The sequence below is a fragment of the Vipera berus genome (genome assembly GCF_964194415.1).
Source record: "Vipera berus genome assembly, chromosome: 2".
Classification (NCBI taxonomy): Eukaryota; Metazoa; Chordata; class Lepidosauria; order Squamata; family Viperidae; genus Vipera; species Vipera berus.
Genome location: NC_138203.1, coordinates 210572443 through 210591072, shown reverse-complemented (window position 1 = coordinate 210591072; position 18630 = coordinate 210572443). Strand labels below are relative to the sequence as shown.

General features: G+C 37.8%; 1 protein-coding gene across 2 annotated transcripts; it reads right to left on the bottom strand.

Annotated features, from left to right (window-relative positions):
- Positions 1 to 7422: 7422 nt before the first annotated feature.
- On the bottom strand, positions 7423 to 18630 carry SAP30L (SAP30 like). 2 transcript variants are annotated; one of them, XM_081322030.1, is made up of 6 exons: positions 17788 to 18630; positions 14189 to 14311; positions 13135 to 13233; positions 12868 to 13046; positions 10996 to 11079; positions 7423 to 7873 (listed from the first exon to the last, which is right to left on the bottom strand). In XM_081322030.1, the coding sequence occupies exons 1-4, from the start codon at positions 17983 to 17985 to the stop codon at positions 12921 to 12923; spliced, it is 546 nt and encodes a 181-aa protein (XP_081178156.1). In that variant the 5' UTR covers positions 17986 to 18630; the 3' UTR covers positions 7423 to 7873; positions 10996 to 11079; positions 12868 to 12920. The 2 variants fall into 2 exon arrangements, with proteins under 2 accessions (XP_081178156.1, XP_081178155.1); XM_081322029.1 differs by having other exon boundaries at positions 10996 to 13046.

Sequence of the window (18630 nt, the reverse complement as noted above, 5' to 3'; positions counted from 1 at the left end):
CCGGTAATTTATTTCTGAGGGAATTTTTTTCTGGAATGACATTGTATGTGCAAGCTTTTAGGAAATCTATCAGCTGTCAGTTTATGTACATTTTTTTAAAAAAAATAATCTAGCTATAATATTACATGCCACTTATAGCAGATTTTTCAAAATACTCAATATTGTTCCACAAGGATCAATGGGACTATCTAAGGTGGAATAAATCTATAGGAGAAATATTTCACATGTTAAAATTTACTAGATTTAAAACCAGTTTTATTTCACATATTTCTTTAATAAAAAGAAAAGTCATTAGATCTATAGAAACTTGTCCATAATGCTATTTGTCCATCTAGTTTTGATGAGGTTGCTGGAGCCTACTCTAGTGTTTATCTGTTTACAAATTGCTAATATAATCTGATATGAAATTTCTGAGACTCCGGGGTTTATAATATTGTTAGTTTTCTGAATGGCTAGAACTGTAGTTGTACAAACTGAGAAACTTGAGTTTGGAGGGAGCATCATTTTATTAATGACTTGGGTGAGGGAGTTGAAGAGACAATCAAGAAGACACAAAACTAGGAAGGGGGTACTTATATATAAAAGAGAAGAGATTAAAAAAACCATATAGGCTTGAACTGTGGACATCAGTGGCTTAGAATTGAACAAGTAAAAATGTATAATTTTACATCTGGGTAGGGGAAATGTAAAGCAAGTGGATAGGATGCAAGAGACCTGGCCTGCGAAGGTACTCCACACTTCTCAAGGGGACGGAGAAATTCTCCAATCACTTCCCAGGGCTGGGATTTCCCCTTCACTATGACAACAGTGGTGTTCTTGAAAGTGATCTGCAAGAGGAGGCCTTTCTCTTAAGATTTAACTGGAACATGAGGACCAAGGGAGTCTCAATTGTCAGAGAGACTATTGGACAACGAAGGAGAAGATATTTACACATATACACACCTTGGCCATCTCATGATTCAGTAAGCGTATGAACACCACTCTCAATCCACAAGAAATTTTATTCTCCTTGAAATGCCTTTTCCTTAAACCAAACTGAATGAAAACTGGAAAGAAATAATGTAGAAGATCTGTTGTTCTTCCTGACATTAGAATGAAGCAGATGCAAAGGTACAGGCTAACCTCTTTGGAAACAGCATACTTCTTCTTTTAATCTATCAAGTGTTCGTATGCTGCAGCAGAAAGGCTCCATCCCTCTATTGCAGAAAAGCAGACAGACTAGAGCAGGGGTAGGCAACCTCGGCTCTTTTATGATTCATGAACTTCAACTCCCAGAATTCCTGAGTCAGCATAGCTGACTCTGGGGGTTGAAGTCCATGAGTCATAAAAGAGCCGAGGTTGCCTACCCCTGGACTAGAGCAAGGATTTATAACTTGGTATCCTCCATAAGTTTTCAGTTCCTGCCATACCAGAAAGCCAGCCGAATTACCAGTGGGAGCTGGAGTCCAGAGCTTCTGAAGGTCTCCAGGATGTCTACTTTGGGACTTCAGGAAGCATCTGAAAAGATAAATAGAAAAGATTTGTTCTTGGGGACATATGGAAACTGCTTGAAATTATTGGAGACAGCAAGGCTACTGAGTGTATGTGTATATGGATAACTGTGCCAAATTAGCTTTAGGACCATCATTGGATCATTGCTTTTCATTCTTTATGTTTTCTTAAGGAGGTGCCTGACAGTTCTTGTCATTTAAGGCGCCCCCACTCCTAACTTTTTGGAAGGTTCCTTCAGTGAGGGTACTTGGGCCATAATTTGTTTTTTATGTCAAGATGGCGTCAAAGATAAGGAGTATGTTTCTGAGTTTCGGGTCTAAAGAGACTGGAGAAATCCTGACCTGGACCTGACCTCAAAGTAATGGCTATAAGCTTTAGTAAGTAACAGTTCCAGGTGAAAGATTTACAATCGAAAGGTCTTTGATCGTAGTCCAGCCTGCCAATATTTCAAGTCCTTGGTTGGATTTTCAAATAAAAAACACTTGAAGATCTTTGCTTTGTCTGTCCTAGCCTTTCCCTTGTGTAAGGCTAACAGAATTGTGTAAGGCTAACAGAATTTTCATGACACTTCTCCTAGACTGAACTTTTCTACTGTCCCCATAACTGCTGGATACATACATACACACACACACACACACACACACACAAACACACACACACACAAATATATAAACACACACACATATATTTGTGTGTGTGTTTGTCTTTCTCTTTCTCATCAAGCTATTATCTATCATCTCTATCTCACTATCATTTATCTCTCTCTGTCATTTATATCTCTATCTCTCTAATATCTCTACATCTATCATCTATCTGATCTCCCCTTCCTTTCAGTGTGGAACCAAAGTTCTCTGAACCGAACCTCATTGGCTATTCTTTATGCAAATCAAATGATCCTGATTGGACCAGCATGGGACAGTCCACCATGTTCTTAGTTTTATTAAAAACTATATAGTTTTATTTAATTGTATTAGAGATATTTTCCAAAATAAAATAGACATCTCTCTGTCCTTTTTAGGAAAAAGTGGCCGGGGAAGGGGCGGGGTGTATATTCAGAGTGGCAAGTTTTTGTTACTGTAACCCTATAATAAAAGTAATTTTAGTATTCACGACTAGGTATTCAACTGGTCTATCTTGAAGGACTAAAACTATTCTTTATAAATGATTAAAATATGAAAGAGCAATTAATTAGCAGTAATGAAAATATTTTGGGCGGGGTGTCAAATCAGTATTGACTTCTGGCAGCTGTCTGGACTAATACCTGAAGTTTTCCTGGCAAGATTTCAAAATGGTTTCCCATTGCAAGAATGACTGGCCCAAGGGCGGGACTAGAATTTATGATTTCTAGTCTGATTCTTTAACCACTAGACAAAACTGGGTCTCTTTAATATTACTGGTGAGAATCATTTAAATATAATCATCTCAATTTTATATGAGAAATATAGCTTCATGCTTAAGATCTAGCCAACGAGGGGAACCATAAAATCACAACCACTAAAAACCTATTAGGATCTAGAGGACTAAAACAATTATTTCTGTTAATTAGTGTGCGTGCGTGCGTGTGTGTGTGTGTAAGAGAAGTACAGATTTATAAGTCTGTACATGTTGCATCAATCTTTAGCTACATGTTAATTAAGACTATCTTCATGTTACAAGTAGTCCTTGACTTACGACCACAACTGAGCCCAAAATTTCTGTTGCTAAGTGAAACATTTATTGAGTTTTCCCCCATTTTACAATCCTTCTAGCCACAGTTGTTAAATGAATCACTGCAGTTATTAAATTAGTAATACGGTTGTTAAGTGAATCTGGTTTCTCCAATGACTTTTTTGTCAGAAGGTCACAGAAGCTGATCACATGACCCCCAAGGCACTGCAACCGTCATAAATATGAGTCAGTTGCCAAGCACCTGAATTTTGATCCACTGGGATGCTGCAACAGTTGCAAGTATGGAAAACATTCATAAGTAATTTTTTTAGTGCCATTGTAACTTCAAGCAGTCACTAAATGAATTGTTGTAAGTTGAGGACTACCTGTATATCTTCAACTGATCTGTTAAAAAAATTAAATTGCAAAATTCAATCTTACAGCTACACTTAAGTGTCCTCTTAACAATGAGTAAATCTGTTTATTTTGTTTTTACTCTCATTTTTATAAATTTTACATTTACAGTATTTTTTGACAATTCATAATTTCTTATTTCTGTAAAGGTATCCATTTTAATTTCTGATTTTTTAATTTAGATATAGATTCTTCCAAACATTTGCATTTTCAATGGGTTTTTTTGCCAAATGTGCACAATGTCAACAATTTCCATTAATATATTTATGTAGGACCCAGAAGAATTTCTGGAAATGGAAATGATGTTTGAAGCTTAATCGATACATGTTTATTCTTTTTCTTTTACATTCACAGCATCTACATAAAATAACATAAAATGTAGCCTGATGGGAACACCTATCAGCATATTGGCCCCATAGCATTTAAGGAAAAAAAGCCTAGAAAATATCTCTAAGCTAAGAATGCTAATTTTCCCTCAGTGTTAGAAGGATTATAATAAATTTAACCCCAGTTCACAAAGTAATGGTTAGAAAAGCTTAACGTCCCGTTTCTTTTGACCATTTTCTTCTAATCTGTAATAAGAATGTTTAAAAATAAATCAAACCCTGGCTTTTATCAAACGTTATGGGATAGATGGAAGGGAATTAAAGTCTCCTTCAGGAGTCTAATTCACGGTGTTCCATTTTCAACCTGGTCACTAAAAGTTAGCAAAACATTTTTTTATAATATCTCCTGCCTTTATAGTGTACAAGCCTATTTCTGGAAACTGACATGACTAGAGAAGTAACAGATTCCAGCAGAGACCCCACAATTGAACACCTGTGACAGGGGTGTGGTCCTCTAGCACAGGAGTCTGCAACCTTGACAACTTTAGGATTTGTGGACTTCAGCTCCCAGAATTCATCAGCCAGCATAGCTAAAGTCTGGGAGCTAAAGTCCACAAGTCTTAAAGTTGTCAAGGTTGCAGACCCCTGCTCTAGCAGCTGTGAAAAATGTTCCTTATTCAATCAATCAATATCAGAAACACCAACCTGTTGTATTACTTAGATGATACTGCCCTCTTATGGTGCATGCAGCAAAGTTCTGACATTCGAGATGCTTGTAATAACTTCACAATCATGAAAACTAAAACAGTCGGTTTTATCAATATTAACTAGGTTGACAACTGCCTTTGGGTAATCCCAAGGACTAATTTGCAACTTCTTGCATAGGATCAATCTATCCATTGGTACAGTTGTGACAAAAACCACCTTGCAGCTTAATCACAGAATAAAATTCTATGGTGGATGAACTGAAAGTGAAAGCTGATTATGAACTGATTATGGAAAACCTTATTCAATTATTTCTACTAATTTTATTTATTAAATTGCCCATTTTGCCACAAGGTGAATCATTCCTGCTGATCTGTACATTCATAGTCTGCCTTTTCTCTTGCAGCTCAAAGCAGCAAATATAATCTTTCCTCCCATTTCTCTCCTCCCCCACCCCAATAATTCAGAGATGGTTGACTGAAGTCTGAAAGATGATTCATTCAAAATTACTCATATACCATATGGCTGAGAGTAGACTCAAACATACTGTAGATCAGCGGCTCCCAACCAGTGGTGAGATTCAGATATGTGAAAAACCGGTTCTCTGTGTGGATGCTGCTTCCAGAAGTCCATTCTGGGCCTGGGCAACACAAAATTAGCTACCGGTTCAGCCGAACTGGTGCGAACTGGCTGAATCCCACCACTGCTCCCAACCTTTTCAGCACCAGGGAGTGGTTCCACGGAGAGAGGTTTTTCCATGGCCTGGAAACGGCATGGTTTCACATGCTGCCTGCATCTCGTGGATGGGGTTTTGCTTGTTTGCACAGCCTGATTTCTGGCATCCCCACAGACCAGGGGTTGGGGACCCCTGCTGTAGATCATACCAATGGTTAAAAGATAGGCATTTCCTTTAAACACACTGTTAAGTGTTTCCTCCTCTCTCCCAAGTCCTGCTCTGCTGCCTTGTTGTGGCAGGAGTGTATTCCTGGGAGTTAAGAGTGAAGAACCTCAGGAGGGTATGCCTAGAGAATATATTCTTGGCAAGACCACCCCAAGTGTGAAGACTCTTCCAGTGTCCACACAAAGCAAGCAGGCACCCATGGTGACCAACAGTGACATAGGGAAATGTTGGAAGCAGATTATCACTTTAGTATCAGTGGTGAGGGTATCAATTCATGCTGTGCAAGAGAAGGCAATGATAAACCACCTCTCTTATTTTTACCAAGAAATCCGCATGGATAGAAAATATAAAAGGAGTGATGATATAGTGCCAGGCGAAAGGCCCCTCAAGTTGGGTGGCACTGAACATGCTACTGAGGAAGAGCTGAGGATCCTTTGAAGTACTCGTGATGTATGATGTAGCTAGATTTGGGATGTTTACTTGCTGATGTTGCCGTATGGGAAAAGAAATCTGAATTGTAAAGACAGAATTAGAGTAAGATCACAGAACAAAAACAGGATAAACATGGAAAAGCTCAACACAATGAAAGACGAAACAAAATGATTACAAACTGGCATCTTAGGCATCAGCAAATCAAGATGGACTGAATTGGATACATTCAGTCAGAAATTTACACTGTTTCATTACTCAGGAGATGAAAATCAAATTTAAAAAAAATATTCAAGTGCTATGATGAGTTTATACCTATGAAAATCAGAATTGTAAAAGACATGGTATGCCCTGTGATGCTATACAGAAGCCAGAGTTGGACTTTGAAGAAGCAAAATAGGAAGAGTATTGATAATTTGGTGTTGCAGAAGACTCTTGACAATTCTATAGACAGTCAACCTACTCACACCCAAACAGATAACTGAACACATCAATCCAGTGTTCTCACTTGAGGCACAAATGAGCAGGGTCAAATTATCCCATGATCCTATTTTAGACACTTTGTGTCTCCCATCTATAGATGGGAATGTAATCCTGAGAAAGGTGGAAGGAAAGAGGACAATCCACAGCAAGGTGTATGGATTAAGTTACACTGGTGATTGGGACTCTATTGGAAGAGCCAAAGGACCAAGATAGGGATAGATCATCATGGAGAAAATTTATGTATGCAGTTGTTAGGAGTCGACAATGACTTATGGCACGTAATCAATCAAGTGGTAGGACTTGTCTGTGCATAAATTTAGCAACTAAATTTGTATTAATCATTGTGGCCTGCTTCAGGGTTTAATTGCACACAAACATGGTTGCTATGGAGATTAGCAATTTTACTTCAAGGTTGAAAAGATAACAGCAAATACAAGTAAACAAAACAGAAGCATGCCTGAAGAGTTTGACTTTAATAGGAGCATACAGGAAAAAAATGGTCCAAATCCACTGCAGGATTCCAAGATCTAGATTAGGTTTGTCAGCCAGTCCAGGTTCAAGGTTTCTTAGGTAAACAGAATTCACTTGGAACATCATGCAAGAGCCAGAGATCAGATGTTGTTTCCAGCAAAGGGAACACGGATCAGAGCTGTTTCTTAAATCAGATTGCAGTCAGCTGTCATCAGTCAAGAGATTTGTTCCCTTGCTGGGCAAGAAGCCTCACTGAATGACTCTGTTTTGTTCTCTTTTCACCAGGTGGAGGGACTGCGAGGCTTTACATCAGGGCTTTTCAACCAGTGGTACGGGTACCACCTGTGGTACATTGGCACCTGGCAGGTGGTACATGACCATCCTAGAAAAGTGGTAGCAGGGGAGGGGAATGAGCTGAACCGGTGGCAGCACCGCACAAGCCTAAGCAAGAGATGGCTGCAGCTGCAGGGCTGTCAGGGCTCAGCGGAAGCACCAGGATCAGTGCCAGGCTCCAGCTGGAGCTCAGCACTGATCCTGGCGCTTCTGAGCCCAGAAGAAGTGCCAATTAGCTGGAATGTCACAGCATCTCCAGCGTCTTGTGATTTACATTCAGATGCTTGGCAACTGATTCATATTTATGACGGTCACAGCGTCCCAGGGTCACATGAAGTGACCAAAACCTGCTGCAACCACCCAGCAGATGGGGGAAATAAAAACCAAACACCCCCCCCCCCTGCTGCCAATCCGCAACAGAAATGTTCGTAACAATAAAAACCTCAGACAGGAGGAAGAGTGCCACCAAACGGGCAGGCAGGTGTCTTGCTCAGCTGTGGCTTGGGGGGCACTTTTTTCAATGCCATTGTAACTTCGAACAGTCACTAAGCAAACTGTTGTAAGTCGTGGACTACCTGTACTTCATCACTTTTTTTCTTTTCTTTTTTCTTTTTGGTCATCAAGTTTTTGACACCTTGCTAGGCGACTGGTGGTACTCAGATGTTGCCATATCCTACAAGTGGTACAATGGGTGAAAAGGTTGAAAAGCCCTGGCTTATATTACAAGCATCCTGGAAAAATTTTTATTCTCCTTGAAATTTAAAGTTTTATTTTCGGGGAAACATGGTACTGAAGTTGTTTTTGGTTGATGTAGATTTGTAAAGAGGCAGATTTAGCAAATATATTGTATATATTTTTATACTGTATACAAAATGTGAAATACGTTTGTGTTATTATGTACTATATATTCTTACAGAGCTCTATTGCTGGCTGCAATACAATTTACCGTAGATACCATAGTCCAAAGTTCCAATCACAACACTGCATTGGAATCCTACTACTAGTATCAGGCTCAATAATCTAGGCACTAATATTTCAGACAATGGGAAAGAAGAGCTTCAATCCACTTAACTTTGTCATTGAGGCAGACTATCATTGCATGCCCTTTATATCATCAAACTACTAGGTTCTTTTCTACCCACCAGCAAAGCAATAATGCAGCAATTTAATAATTCATTCAAAATATCAAATCTCTGCTAATTACTGAAGTGCAATTTGAAATAAGCAGATTGGAATTTGTTCTGCTTAATCTATCACATGGATGATGCAGCTATAATGAACCAAAGTTCTTATCAACCATGATAAGAGCATATATAATTTATCTAATGGCTCTGGCTCTGGAGTTCTTAGTTTTGTCTCTTAGTTATTCAAAATCAATAGAAAGTAATACAACTGATTGTTGAACTGATCATTTATTAGAAATTCAGGCATTTATCATTTTTCTCAACAGTAAAAGATTTAATTATTATACATGGTGGAAAGAAGGATGCAAGCTATACATCTCGGAGAAAAAAAACTCCACAGTTGCACTATAGGTTTACCAGATTGCTTCAGGATACACTATTATAGTTTACAATTAAAATAAGGATTGAGGCCAGCCATGAAGATCCACAAGAATGAATGAGGAATAAAGAAAGTTCATTTTTTTCATGGTAAGGTTGTGCTTTTATAAGTCAAAGGGGAAATAAAACAAATTTGTCAATATGTGTTCCTATTTTTTTAATATTCAGCAGGACAAAGCAGAGAGAATGAAGGCAATGTCATAAGTGGCGATTTCTACATAAGCCTCTGCTTGAAAAATGTACAAAAGAATCAACTGCAGAAAAAAAAACTATTGCTAAACATTTCATAAATCCTACTTAATGGAAAATTGTGAGTTTAAGGCATGAGCCCCTTTCCCTTATGAAAGTTTTAAAAATGTAACACTTCATTTAGTGAGGAATAAATGAAATTGGATAAATTATATAAAAGAATTACCCTGTATCATTTACATATTTGAAAGAGAAAAAAAATTCATGCATGTAGAGCATGGTAGGTAGCACAAATGAAGGAACATCGATATATTATGTTTTCATGGCAGGGCCCTTTAACTAATCCGGTAGCACTGAAAAGCTTCTTTTGTGAGCAGCTATCTATCCGTCATCTTAATGCACACGGTGAAGTGACAGTAGTGTGCTTTGTACAACACTTTCCCCTTAGAACAACATTTTTATCAAAATTCTTTCTTTAACAATATCAAGAGTTTCCATTTTATTTACATTAGAATTTATCAACACAAGATAAAGTGCAAAGTCTCTCCCTCCCTACCCTCAATATTGTATTTGGCTAATTTACAAATTTATAAAATTTGAATACTGCTTCATAAATTGTCTCCCAAGTAAGTCACCAGCTGCTTTGTTTCTTGAACAGAACTTTTTTTTATTTTATCAAAGTACGAAAAATACTCTTGCCCTGGACCACTTTGGCTTTAAGAGGTTTTCCTGACCCTCACAGGAAATTTATTATGGGCAAATCTGTCAGGTGGCAAATTTACAGCATTCTGTAAGAACACTGATGAGGCCTCTTCTTTTCAACCATAATTTAAAGTATTAGTTGCAAGAGAAAAGATTGAATTTAATGTAGGAATCTGACATGTAACGTTTACATTACAGAACCACACTTGCAAGCTGAACCACCAGACTGAGACTTCCTCCAAAACACTCGAGCCGCTCCTTGCACCAGGAATTCATAAAAATGTTGCTCCAGTACTAATTGTCATTGCACTTCTCCTTCCCTTTGCTCTTTCCTTCATTCCAGGGATGAACAAAATTTCTTGTGCTATTACAATCATTCCAACTACAACTAATGCACAGAGGACAACCATCTTTGATGAAGTTAACCTCATTCTAGAAGATGTGCCATATTAAACCCTTCGGCTCTGATGCAAAGCCCATTAAACAATTAAAGATCTTCTGCTAGCTTTCAGTGGGTTTGAAGGCCTTTGGTTCTTTGTGAGTTTTATTCAGTACTGCTGTAGTCAGTGTGCTCTACAACTACTAGATAATGTGGGAAGTCACTCCCAGGCCAAGGTTTATTATTTAATAGCTTAAATCCAATGTAAAATTGATATTTAACAAGAGTCAATAAAACCACCCACCGGTTTCTCTGAATACACACGTCAATCTGACTTTTTTTTTTCATATACACTGTTAATGTTAAGATATTGTTTTAGGATTAAAATCCTCTGAAGCTCAAAATGATGATCAAGGTTTTATTAAAACCACTATTAATTTGAAAGCTTCCTTAAATGGCATGCAGCATAATTTGCCATTTTTTTGGACTGCATGATGGCGTTTTTGGTGATGCAATACTAGATGTTCAAGAATCACAGGCAACTCCCTGAATACACACACACAAAATTATATGTTGTTAAAATTAGCCTCTAGCACTAAATGTCACAAACAATGGCCCTTTCCTTGTGCCAAGACATTTGTACAATACTTGGTCTAGCTGAGAGTAAGGCAAATAAAGATATCTCTAAAAGACATGTCTCGAGGATTCTAACATTAGTTATTCTTCACAACTTACATGAAAGTCCTCAATTTCCTCATAAAATATTTTGTTTTTATAAAGTATGACAATGAACATTGTTATGTGATTTAGGAAAATACTTTACTTAATCTGATCTCCAAAGCAACTACTGAACAGGTTGTTCATTGTAAACAGATGGTTGTTCCAATTTTTTATAGTACTTTAGTTGCTAAAATTTTGTTATTTGCATGATGAGCCCTAACAGTATAAAACTAAAAGATTTACCTTTTTGATCTAGAAGACGCTCACTGGATGCCAATCTCTATTGAGAGATTATGTCATGGTCATTGCACTTCTAATGTGAATATTCTAGAGTTACAAATATCCAAATACAATTTTGTTACACATTCAGTTATAAAGTTCATTTAGCATATTTGATTTCTACTTTAGCCTTTCAGTGAAGGAAGCAGTGGGACTACTTGATGAACTTTAAAATGCAAAGTAGCAGTCTGACATATTTGTTTTCAATTATATATCCATATGTTTTTACATTTAAAGTGTGCATTAAAAGGATATATCCTACGGTGAAACTGAAGTAGATGAAAATATCAGCTTTTAAAGTGGCATTCAGTTAATTGCAGTAACATAAATTAGTTATCTATTTGCAACAAAAATAAAAAATGGCTATATAAATGAACTTTTGCATTTGCTGAAATGTGTATTTTAGGTTTTCACACAGTTTTCTTAGAATAACAACAAAATGTAACTCTGAATTAAACAAGATCCATCTCCATGTTAATTATCAAAGTATCATTAAATTTTTGGGGGAAAAACCTACTAAAACTTTGCCTCTTAGCACATTATAGAGTACATTTTACCTTTATTTGGACAAAAAGAAAAGTATTTTAATGTTTTTTAGGATTGCAGGAAAGAAGCAAGAGGTCCTTAATTCAACACTATTACTAAATGTAATATGAAAATTGCAGATGTTGTATAACTGTTGAATAATATCAAATACATCCAGAACATTACTGGATGTCTACAGGACATTTTAAAGTATATTTATGCCTTTGGAGATTGCAAAATATAATAAGAGAGCAAAAAGATATTAAACTCCAAGCACATTAGGACTTACAGGAACCACCATTTAGACTATAATGCCATCTTCCCCACATAAGTAAATGAAGAACAAGCTTTATGTGTGTGCACTGATTATCAGGTTCTGGACTGTGGGCACAGTAAGAACTGTAGTTACCCTGCATTTTAAAACATGGTACCTAGAACAAATAAATGGCTCATCATGGCATTTGTTCTCACTACTAAAATTAAGATAAATTGAAGCCACTGCCAACTTTAGCCCTTCATTTGTACAATTTGACACTACAGTTCCATTCTACATTGTGTGCATTTAAGTTGCAAAGGATCAAACAGATTATTAGTGTAAAGGGTTTGCTTTATAGCCTCATCAGAACCAGACTGAGATTCTAATTCCTTAAAAAGAGCTCATAGCATCTTAAAATTATTTTTAGCATATATCCTCAACCTTAAAAGCTCAGGAAATAGCATGAATCTGTGGCAACAGCTCTCTATTTAATAGTTTGCTTGAGAAACAGAAATATTTAACACATTAGAATTTGTGAAGTCATGACATTCTAATAAATATTAATGAGTTATGCCAGCCAATTTCTATGTTTCAATGTAAAAACCGATACATATATGCAAAAAAGCTAGGATTAGAAATCTTTAGCACCCATGAAAATCTGAGATATTTAGTCTTAAAACAAGTAATTTTATGTAGTGCACAAGTGGTGAGCAAAGAGAAGTTTTAAATTAGAATTTAGAAGTTTTGCCTGATCTATACCTTTAAATACTATGTGAGTATGATATGATCCTATTCAAGAATGCCAAACTCATGCATGGATTATGTTACAATCGGTGACATAAGACAATTTCTTAAACAGTCATTACTTTTGACATCTTGAGTTTCTTTTAATCTTTCCTTCAGGTTAAAGACCATGCTTTGAAACTGCAGAGGTTTTCCCACACATTCTGAAAATAAGTATTATAAGATGGAGACCAAGTTTTGCTTCATTTTCTTATGTATATTTTAATTTACACAAAAAAATCTTATTTTTTAAAAAAGTATTTATAATGCACCTGATGTTTTTTTTAATATTACACTTGTTTTGAGTCCACAGTCTACCTAATTTTCATTCCAGTTTACTGCTTTCTGTTTTCTGATCCAATCTGCTCTTGTTGCTTTTTACCATGTAGATAAAGTAAGCAAGAGTTTCTTTTTCATTCACTGGGATGTTCCTGAAGTGACGACTGACAGTCTGAAAAAAAAAACATTTTTTTAAATAAGCATACTTTCCTAGCAGAAGGAAAATACATGTGGAAATCACAAAGTCATCACTGACTTACTTCTGCCAACTGAGCTTTATTGAGACCAGGTCTGGTTTGTAATTTGTAATGTCTTTTGTAACGGCGCAAAGTGTTTACTTGAAGCTGAAACAAGTCAACCTAAAAAAAGTGGCACAATGAAAATATATATTTAGTTTAACTGACAACTGAAAAGAATTAAACCTCTATAATGGTTTGCATTTAATAGCAAAAAGCTTCTTCACAAGGTATATAAAGTTGCACATGTTAATCTTTCCCAGGGTTATGTGACAGGACAGCCATGTGACCCCAGGAAAATAATGCAGGTGTTTTAAGAAATTGCAAGGGCAACTTTAGTGCCATAATGCGCTTCAAAACATTTTTTCTTCAAAAGCACTGCATTCCTAAAAAACTATGCAACGAAAGCAAAATATGGCAAACCCCGCTTCCTTGAAATTCTTTAACATTTACTTTTATTAGGAAATATGTAGATGTTTACACGTATATAACATGTTTTCAGCAACATATAAGTATTTTTGTTAAGTTTTTCCTTCAGAATTCTGAATGCTACAAAAGCAGATATGCTTGCAATATGTTAATACCCAAAAGGTTGTAAAACTGAAAATTAGGAGAAAAGGACAATCAGATTAGGTGATTCATAAGGTTAAGCAAAGCAAAGCAAAAGGACTTGCTAGAGGTACAGGATGTATAGCATGGCACAAGTATATAGTGAAAGACAGATGCTGAGTAGTGAGAGAATCAGGACATATAAAAGAAAGGACTCGCTCAAACTTCATGTTTATTCAAGATATAATAATCATCATCAGCGTGATAACATAGGCTTCCTCTATAAGGCAAGTCAGAAATTAGCAGAAAGTTGCTGTGGCTGTTCTTGAGCTGATTTGATGATAACCAGTGGAAAGTTACAGCACTTCAGAGACAGTAACAAAACAGTTTTAATCTGCTGTATCCAAAGTTGCTCCATTTTCTAGGTGTCTTAATAAATATATGTATTATGCCACTTTTGGGAAGTAATTAAACTTACAGAAAAAAATAGAATCTGAATGGTAAATCTCAATTTTATTATTTAATTTACCTCTGGAACATCTATTTCATGCTCTGGAGAGTCTCCCCCATCATCACTGGTTTTCCTTTTTCTTTTATTTCGGACACTTTGAATGAAGTTCTTGTGGAAATCACATATATACAGGTGTCTTACCTAAAATTAAACAAGAAAAAAAATTAAATGGCACAATGCTTACAACAGTAAAAAGAACGATATGTCAACTTTCACTGCTACAAATTTGAGTTCTTTTTTAAAAAAGCTTTTCATCTGTTCATCTAAGAGCCATTGCACATCAAAAAGGTACAGCAGAAAATGGGCTGCTTTCTTTTTGATTCATTGTGTGGAAAATGACTTCATTTCAGCCCATCTGCTTTCTTCAAGTTTGACAGTAAAGAGGCTGTTTCAAAAAAGGATTTACTGGGGTAGTAAGTAAATACGTTTAAAACTAAAGCTGTGGGCTACAATGTGAAACTGAACATGGAACAGCTGAATTTAGTTTTAATGTCAAATTAAAGTCCTTCCTGTGGGGTTGATGGGTGTGTTGTAGGTCTGTATGCACAAATAATACATCTTGACATCAAAATGCAAGCGCCATGAAAGCCGGTGGAGTGACTTTGGGCCAGTCACACTTTCCCAGCCCAGCTAACCTCAGAGAGTTGTTGTGGAGATAACAGGAGAAAGATGTGTTAGATATGTTTGCCTTCTTGAGTTATTTCTAAAAATAATGAAGGTGGGAAATAAATAAACAAATTTTTTTGCCCTTATGTAATGTTACACATACAAGTAAGAAAGAGGAGAAAAGTACACTGTGACATCACAAAACACATTTTTTCATTTTCCTGTAATCTCAGCTTGCTGCGAACAAACTTGCTAATAATCATGAAAACCCTTAAAATCATCTTTCAAATAAAAAAATAAAGTGTGTTAGAATTTAATAGAGTTAACAAGCCCCCCACCAAAACTAGTGAGGAACTATTATGAAAGAAATTTAGGGTGGCAGATAAAGTTGGGGGTGACAGTATTGCTATTCAGTACTGAACTGTGACAAATTCCAGTTATTATTAGCTCTAGGTTTGGATACTGCCTATAAACTCTCAAGAGCTGTTTGATTATGTTGGAGTGTAAGTAAATAAATAAGCAACCAACACTCCCCAGGGACCATTGATAAAGGAATCTCATTGCTCCTGATTTGTCTATCTTTTTCTCTTATACACACACACAACACATAATACACATTCAATAGACAACTTGTGATCCCTTGGGGGATCATTTCAGATACTACCTTACCAGATTCCTTGATGCATTCAACAATGGCAGAGCTTCTTACATAGTTGAACAGTTATTTAAAATTCAGGAAAACATTCAGAGATGCATCTGCCTTGAAAAGTGACCCACACTGAGCTGTATAGTGCAATCTAACATTAGGAGCTGACCACAGGATATGCTTTATGACATGTTGTATTATGCCATAAAATGCTTTATAATTTTTAGGTCATAAAATGCTTTATAAAATTTGCAAAATCTCAATTCCAAAGGAGTCATGGATCCTGAATGCATTCTGTAAGTTAGCTCATCTGAAATACCTTGGTTCAAAACATTTTGATCTATGATGCATTGTTTCACCGTTGTAGGTTACAGACATGAGAGTTTTAGTAATATTTAGTAATATATATTTAGAATATTGCAGAATTATAAGATGGTAGTTGTTTTATGCATGAAAGGGATTGAATGATGCTGCAGAAATTTCTAGTCACACAACCTATTTACAGAGCCTTACAGTTAGTATATTAATGAAATGTATCTGATGGATAAGTACTTGCTTAATAAAATAACTCATTTAGTAGGCAATTAACTGTGACCATTTTGGATGCATTTCCCTTGAGAAAATTAACCCACAGTTAACATTTTTTACTATTACTTTCATATTTTAGGGGGCAGTAATTGTGCTGAAATAATACTGAAAGAAATGAAATCATTAAAGTTTATTCTTCTTATATTTTATTCCAGTTAAAGGCATTAACTACAGACTAACCTAACAGGCAACAGAAACATCCACTGGTACTTTATGGATTTTTTAATGTGGTGTTAAGGGGAAACTGCCTGGTAGTAACTGTAATCTCATTGCAAGTTTTAATATTTAAGTAAAGTACATTAGAAGAGACCCACTCCTTTAATTTCTCAATGAAGACAGATTTAATCTGGATTCTAATATATAATCTGAGCGAATTCAAACAATTGTTACTGCCACGTATAATGTCTCAGTTAAAAATGCCCAGTGTGACAGATGGCACAGTAACAATTGGCAGCATGTTAATTTGTTTGATGCCAATCAAGAAACTTGCTTACTGCTTTCAATTTGACCGCAGTTCACTGCTGGAGATTTGACAGTTTTTAAGTGAATTATTTCAAGACTACTAACAGCAATTAAGATGTCAAAAGGGTCTTTGGTTTTAATCTACCCTTAGATACAGAAGCACATCTATACATTACCCTGAAAATGAAAAGCAGCATATACATCTAAGAAATAAAACAACATTCTGAACTCTTTAGCTGGGCATTTTATTGGTTAACTTACAAATACATATATGAAGTTCTTTATTAATATTAGCACCTGTAATTTCAGATAACAGATACATCACTATATGGCTACTGATTGAAAAGCAATCATTTTTTTCCATTCTTAAATTACAAATCATAAATAACTGGCCTCTAACATACTTCTAGTCTATTTTTATATATAATATTAACATTCTGCCCAAATATCAGAATTGGGTACAGTTTTTCTTATTTTAGCTGACTACAAACTTGCCTTTCCCATTCTTTTCTGATATAACATACTTTATAAACTTTAGCTATGAAAAGTAAGTACAGTTCAACAACAGCTGCAATCCATGCAGTTTTCTTTCAACAATATGAAGCTTGTGTTTCATTTTCCTTTCCTTTTCCCCGCTTTTTACCATCATGCAGCCCTAGAATTTCCAGGTAGCTTTATCAAAACCAGCTAGATGCTGCCACCTGCTGCGGCTTTGTGCTATTTTTTGCCACTTCAGTTCTGAGTGAAAAAGAGATTAACTTCGTCACTATTGCTATTAGGATTGCACGTAAGCTAATCGTTTCATTTTCATATTTCATTTAAAAAAAATAACACCATTCCCTAGAGACATAAATAGGATTTTAAAGGTGATGCCGTTTCAGGCACATCTCTCTACACTGGCTTCTTTGCTACGATCACAAGCCGACATACTTTTTCATTTTAACGCTGCATCATTCAGATTGTTCCTATCTCGTGGCTTCAGCGTAGGAAAACACTGCTTTGCTGACGCAGGGAATTCACAGCAGCCCTTAGAAGCCCTATAAAACGCTCCTCTAAAGCAGGGGTCTTCAAACTTGGCCCTTTTATGACTTGTGGACTTCAACTCCCAGAATTCCTCAGCCAGCTTTGCTGGCTGAGGAATTCTGGGAGTTGAAGTCCACAAGTCATAAAAGGGCCAAGTTTGAAGACCCCTGCTCTAAAGCTTGCAGCGCTACTACAGCAGCACAACGGAAGAGGAGAGGAGAGGTTCGGCGCACAGCTTGCAGGTGCAAGAGAGAAGCAAGCAGCGGTGAAAGCTTCGGCGGTCGCCACTTACACTTTTGTCAATATCCAGTTTCAGCTTTTTCTGAGAGATGCTCTTTTGGATCCTCTTGCTGAAGGAGGCGTTGCCAGCCGGGCGGAGGCAACGATCCCCATCGTCGATGAGGCAACAACTTTGTCCGTAAAAAGGGGTGGCGGTAGGAGGAGGAGGAGGACCATCCCGGCTATCTTCCTCCGTGCTGAAACCATTCATCGCAGCCTCCCCACCAGGCTCGGTCGAATCCAAGGGGCAGCGGCGGGATCAAGTTCGCCAGCCTTGGCGCTCGCCAACCTCCGCCCGGCCGGCCTATCCCTTCCTCACCTTGGGACTCGGCGGGCTTTTAAGGAAACATCTGGCGGGAGCCGCCGCCAAAGCAACGCTCGCTTCGCCCGCCGCGTCCCCGAGGAGCCCCTCACGCCGCCATCCCGCCCAGGGCCGCCGGAAGCGCTCCTTCGGGGTGGCGGTGGCGGCTTCCCTCGCCTCCCCGAGGAGTCGCTTTCCCGCTTCAGCCGGCGGACGCGCTCCGTCCTCCTAGCCTGCCCCGAGCCACTGGGGAGCCCAGCCTCGCAAGCAGCCCCTCCGAGAGGCGGCGAAAGCAAGAAGGCTGGCTCCCTCTTCTCGCCTCCTCCCGGCCTCCCGACCACCCCCGGCAGCCGGCCGAGGTTCTCGTCCCTTCGGCTGCCTAGGTCGCAGCCCGCGGAGCCGGCAGCCCGGTACGGGTGGCTGTGTGGCCAGCCGCCGGCTCCTTCCGCGGAGCTCGTTAGGCGGACGCGACCTGTGGCTCCGCCGTCGGAGAGGCCAGCAGGCCAAACGGCAGCCCAACGCCCGCCACCCGCTCGGTTCCCTCGCCCGCCTGGC

Bases quoted from the DNA above. Each gene is read 5' to 3' on its own strand.
- SAP30L (XM_081322029.1), bottom strand. From the start codon at position 17,985: ATGAATGGTTTCAGCACGGAGGAAGATAGCCGGGATGGTCCTCCTCCT. The intron at 13,234-14,188 runs GTAAATTAAATA...CACTTTTTTTAG, and splicing joins ATGAAATAGATGTTCCAGAG to GTTGACTTGTTTCAGCTTCA. The intron at 13,047-13,134 runs GTAAGTCAGTGA...TTTTTTTTTCAG, and splicing joins ATAAAGCTCAGTTGGCAGAA to ACTGTCAGTCGTCACTTCAG.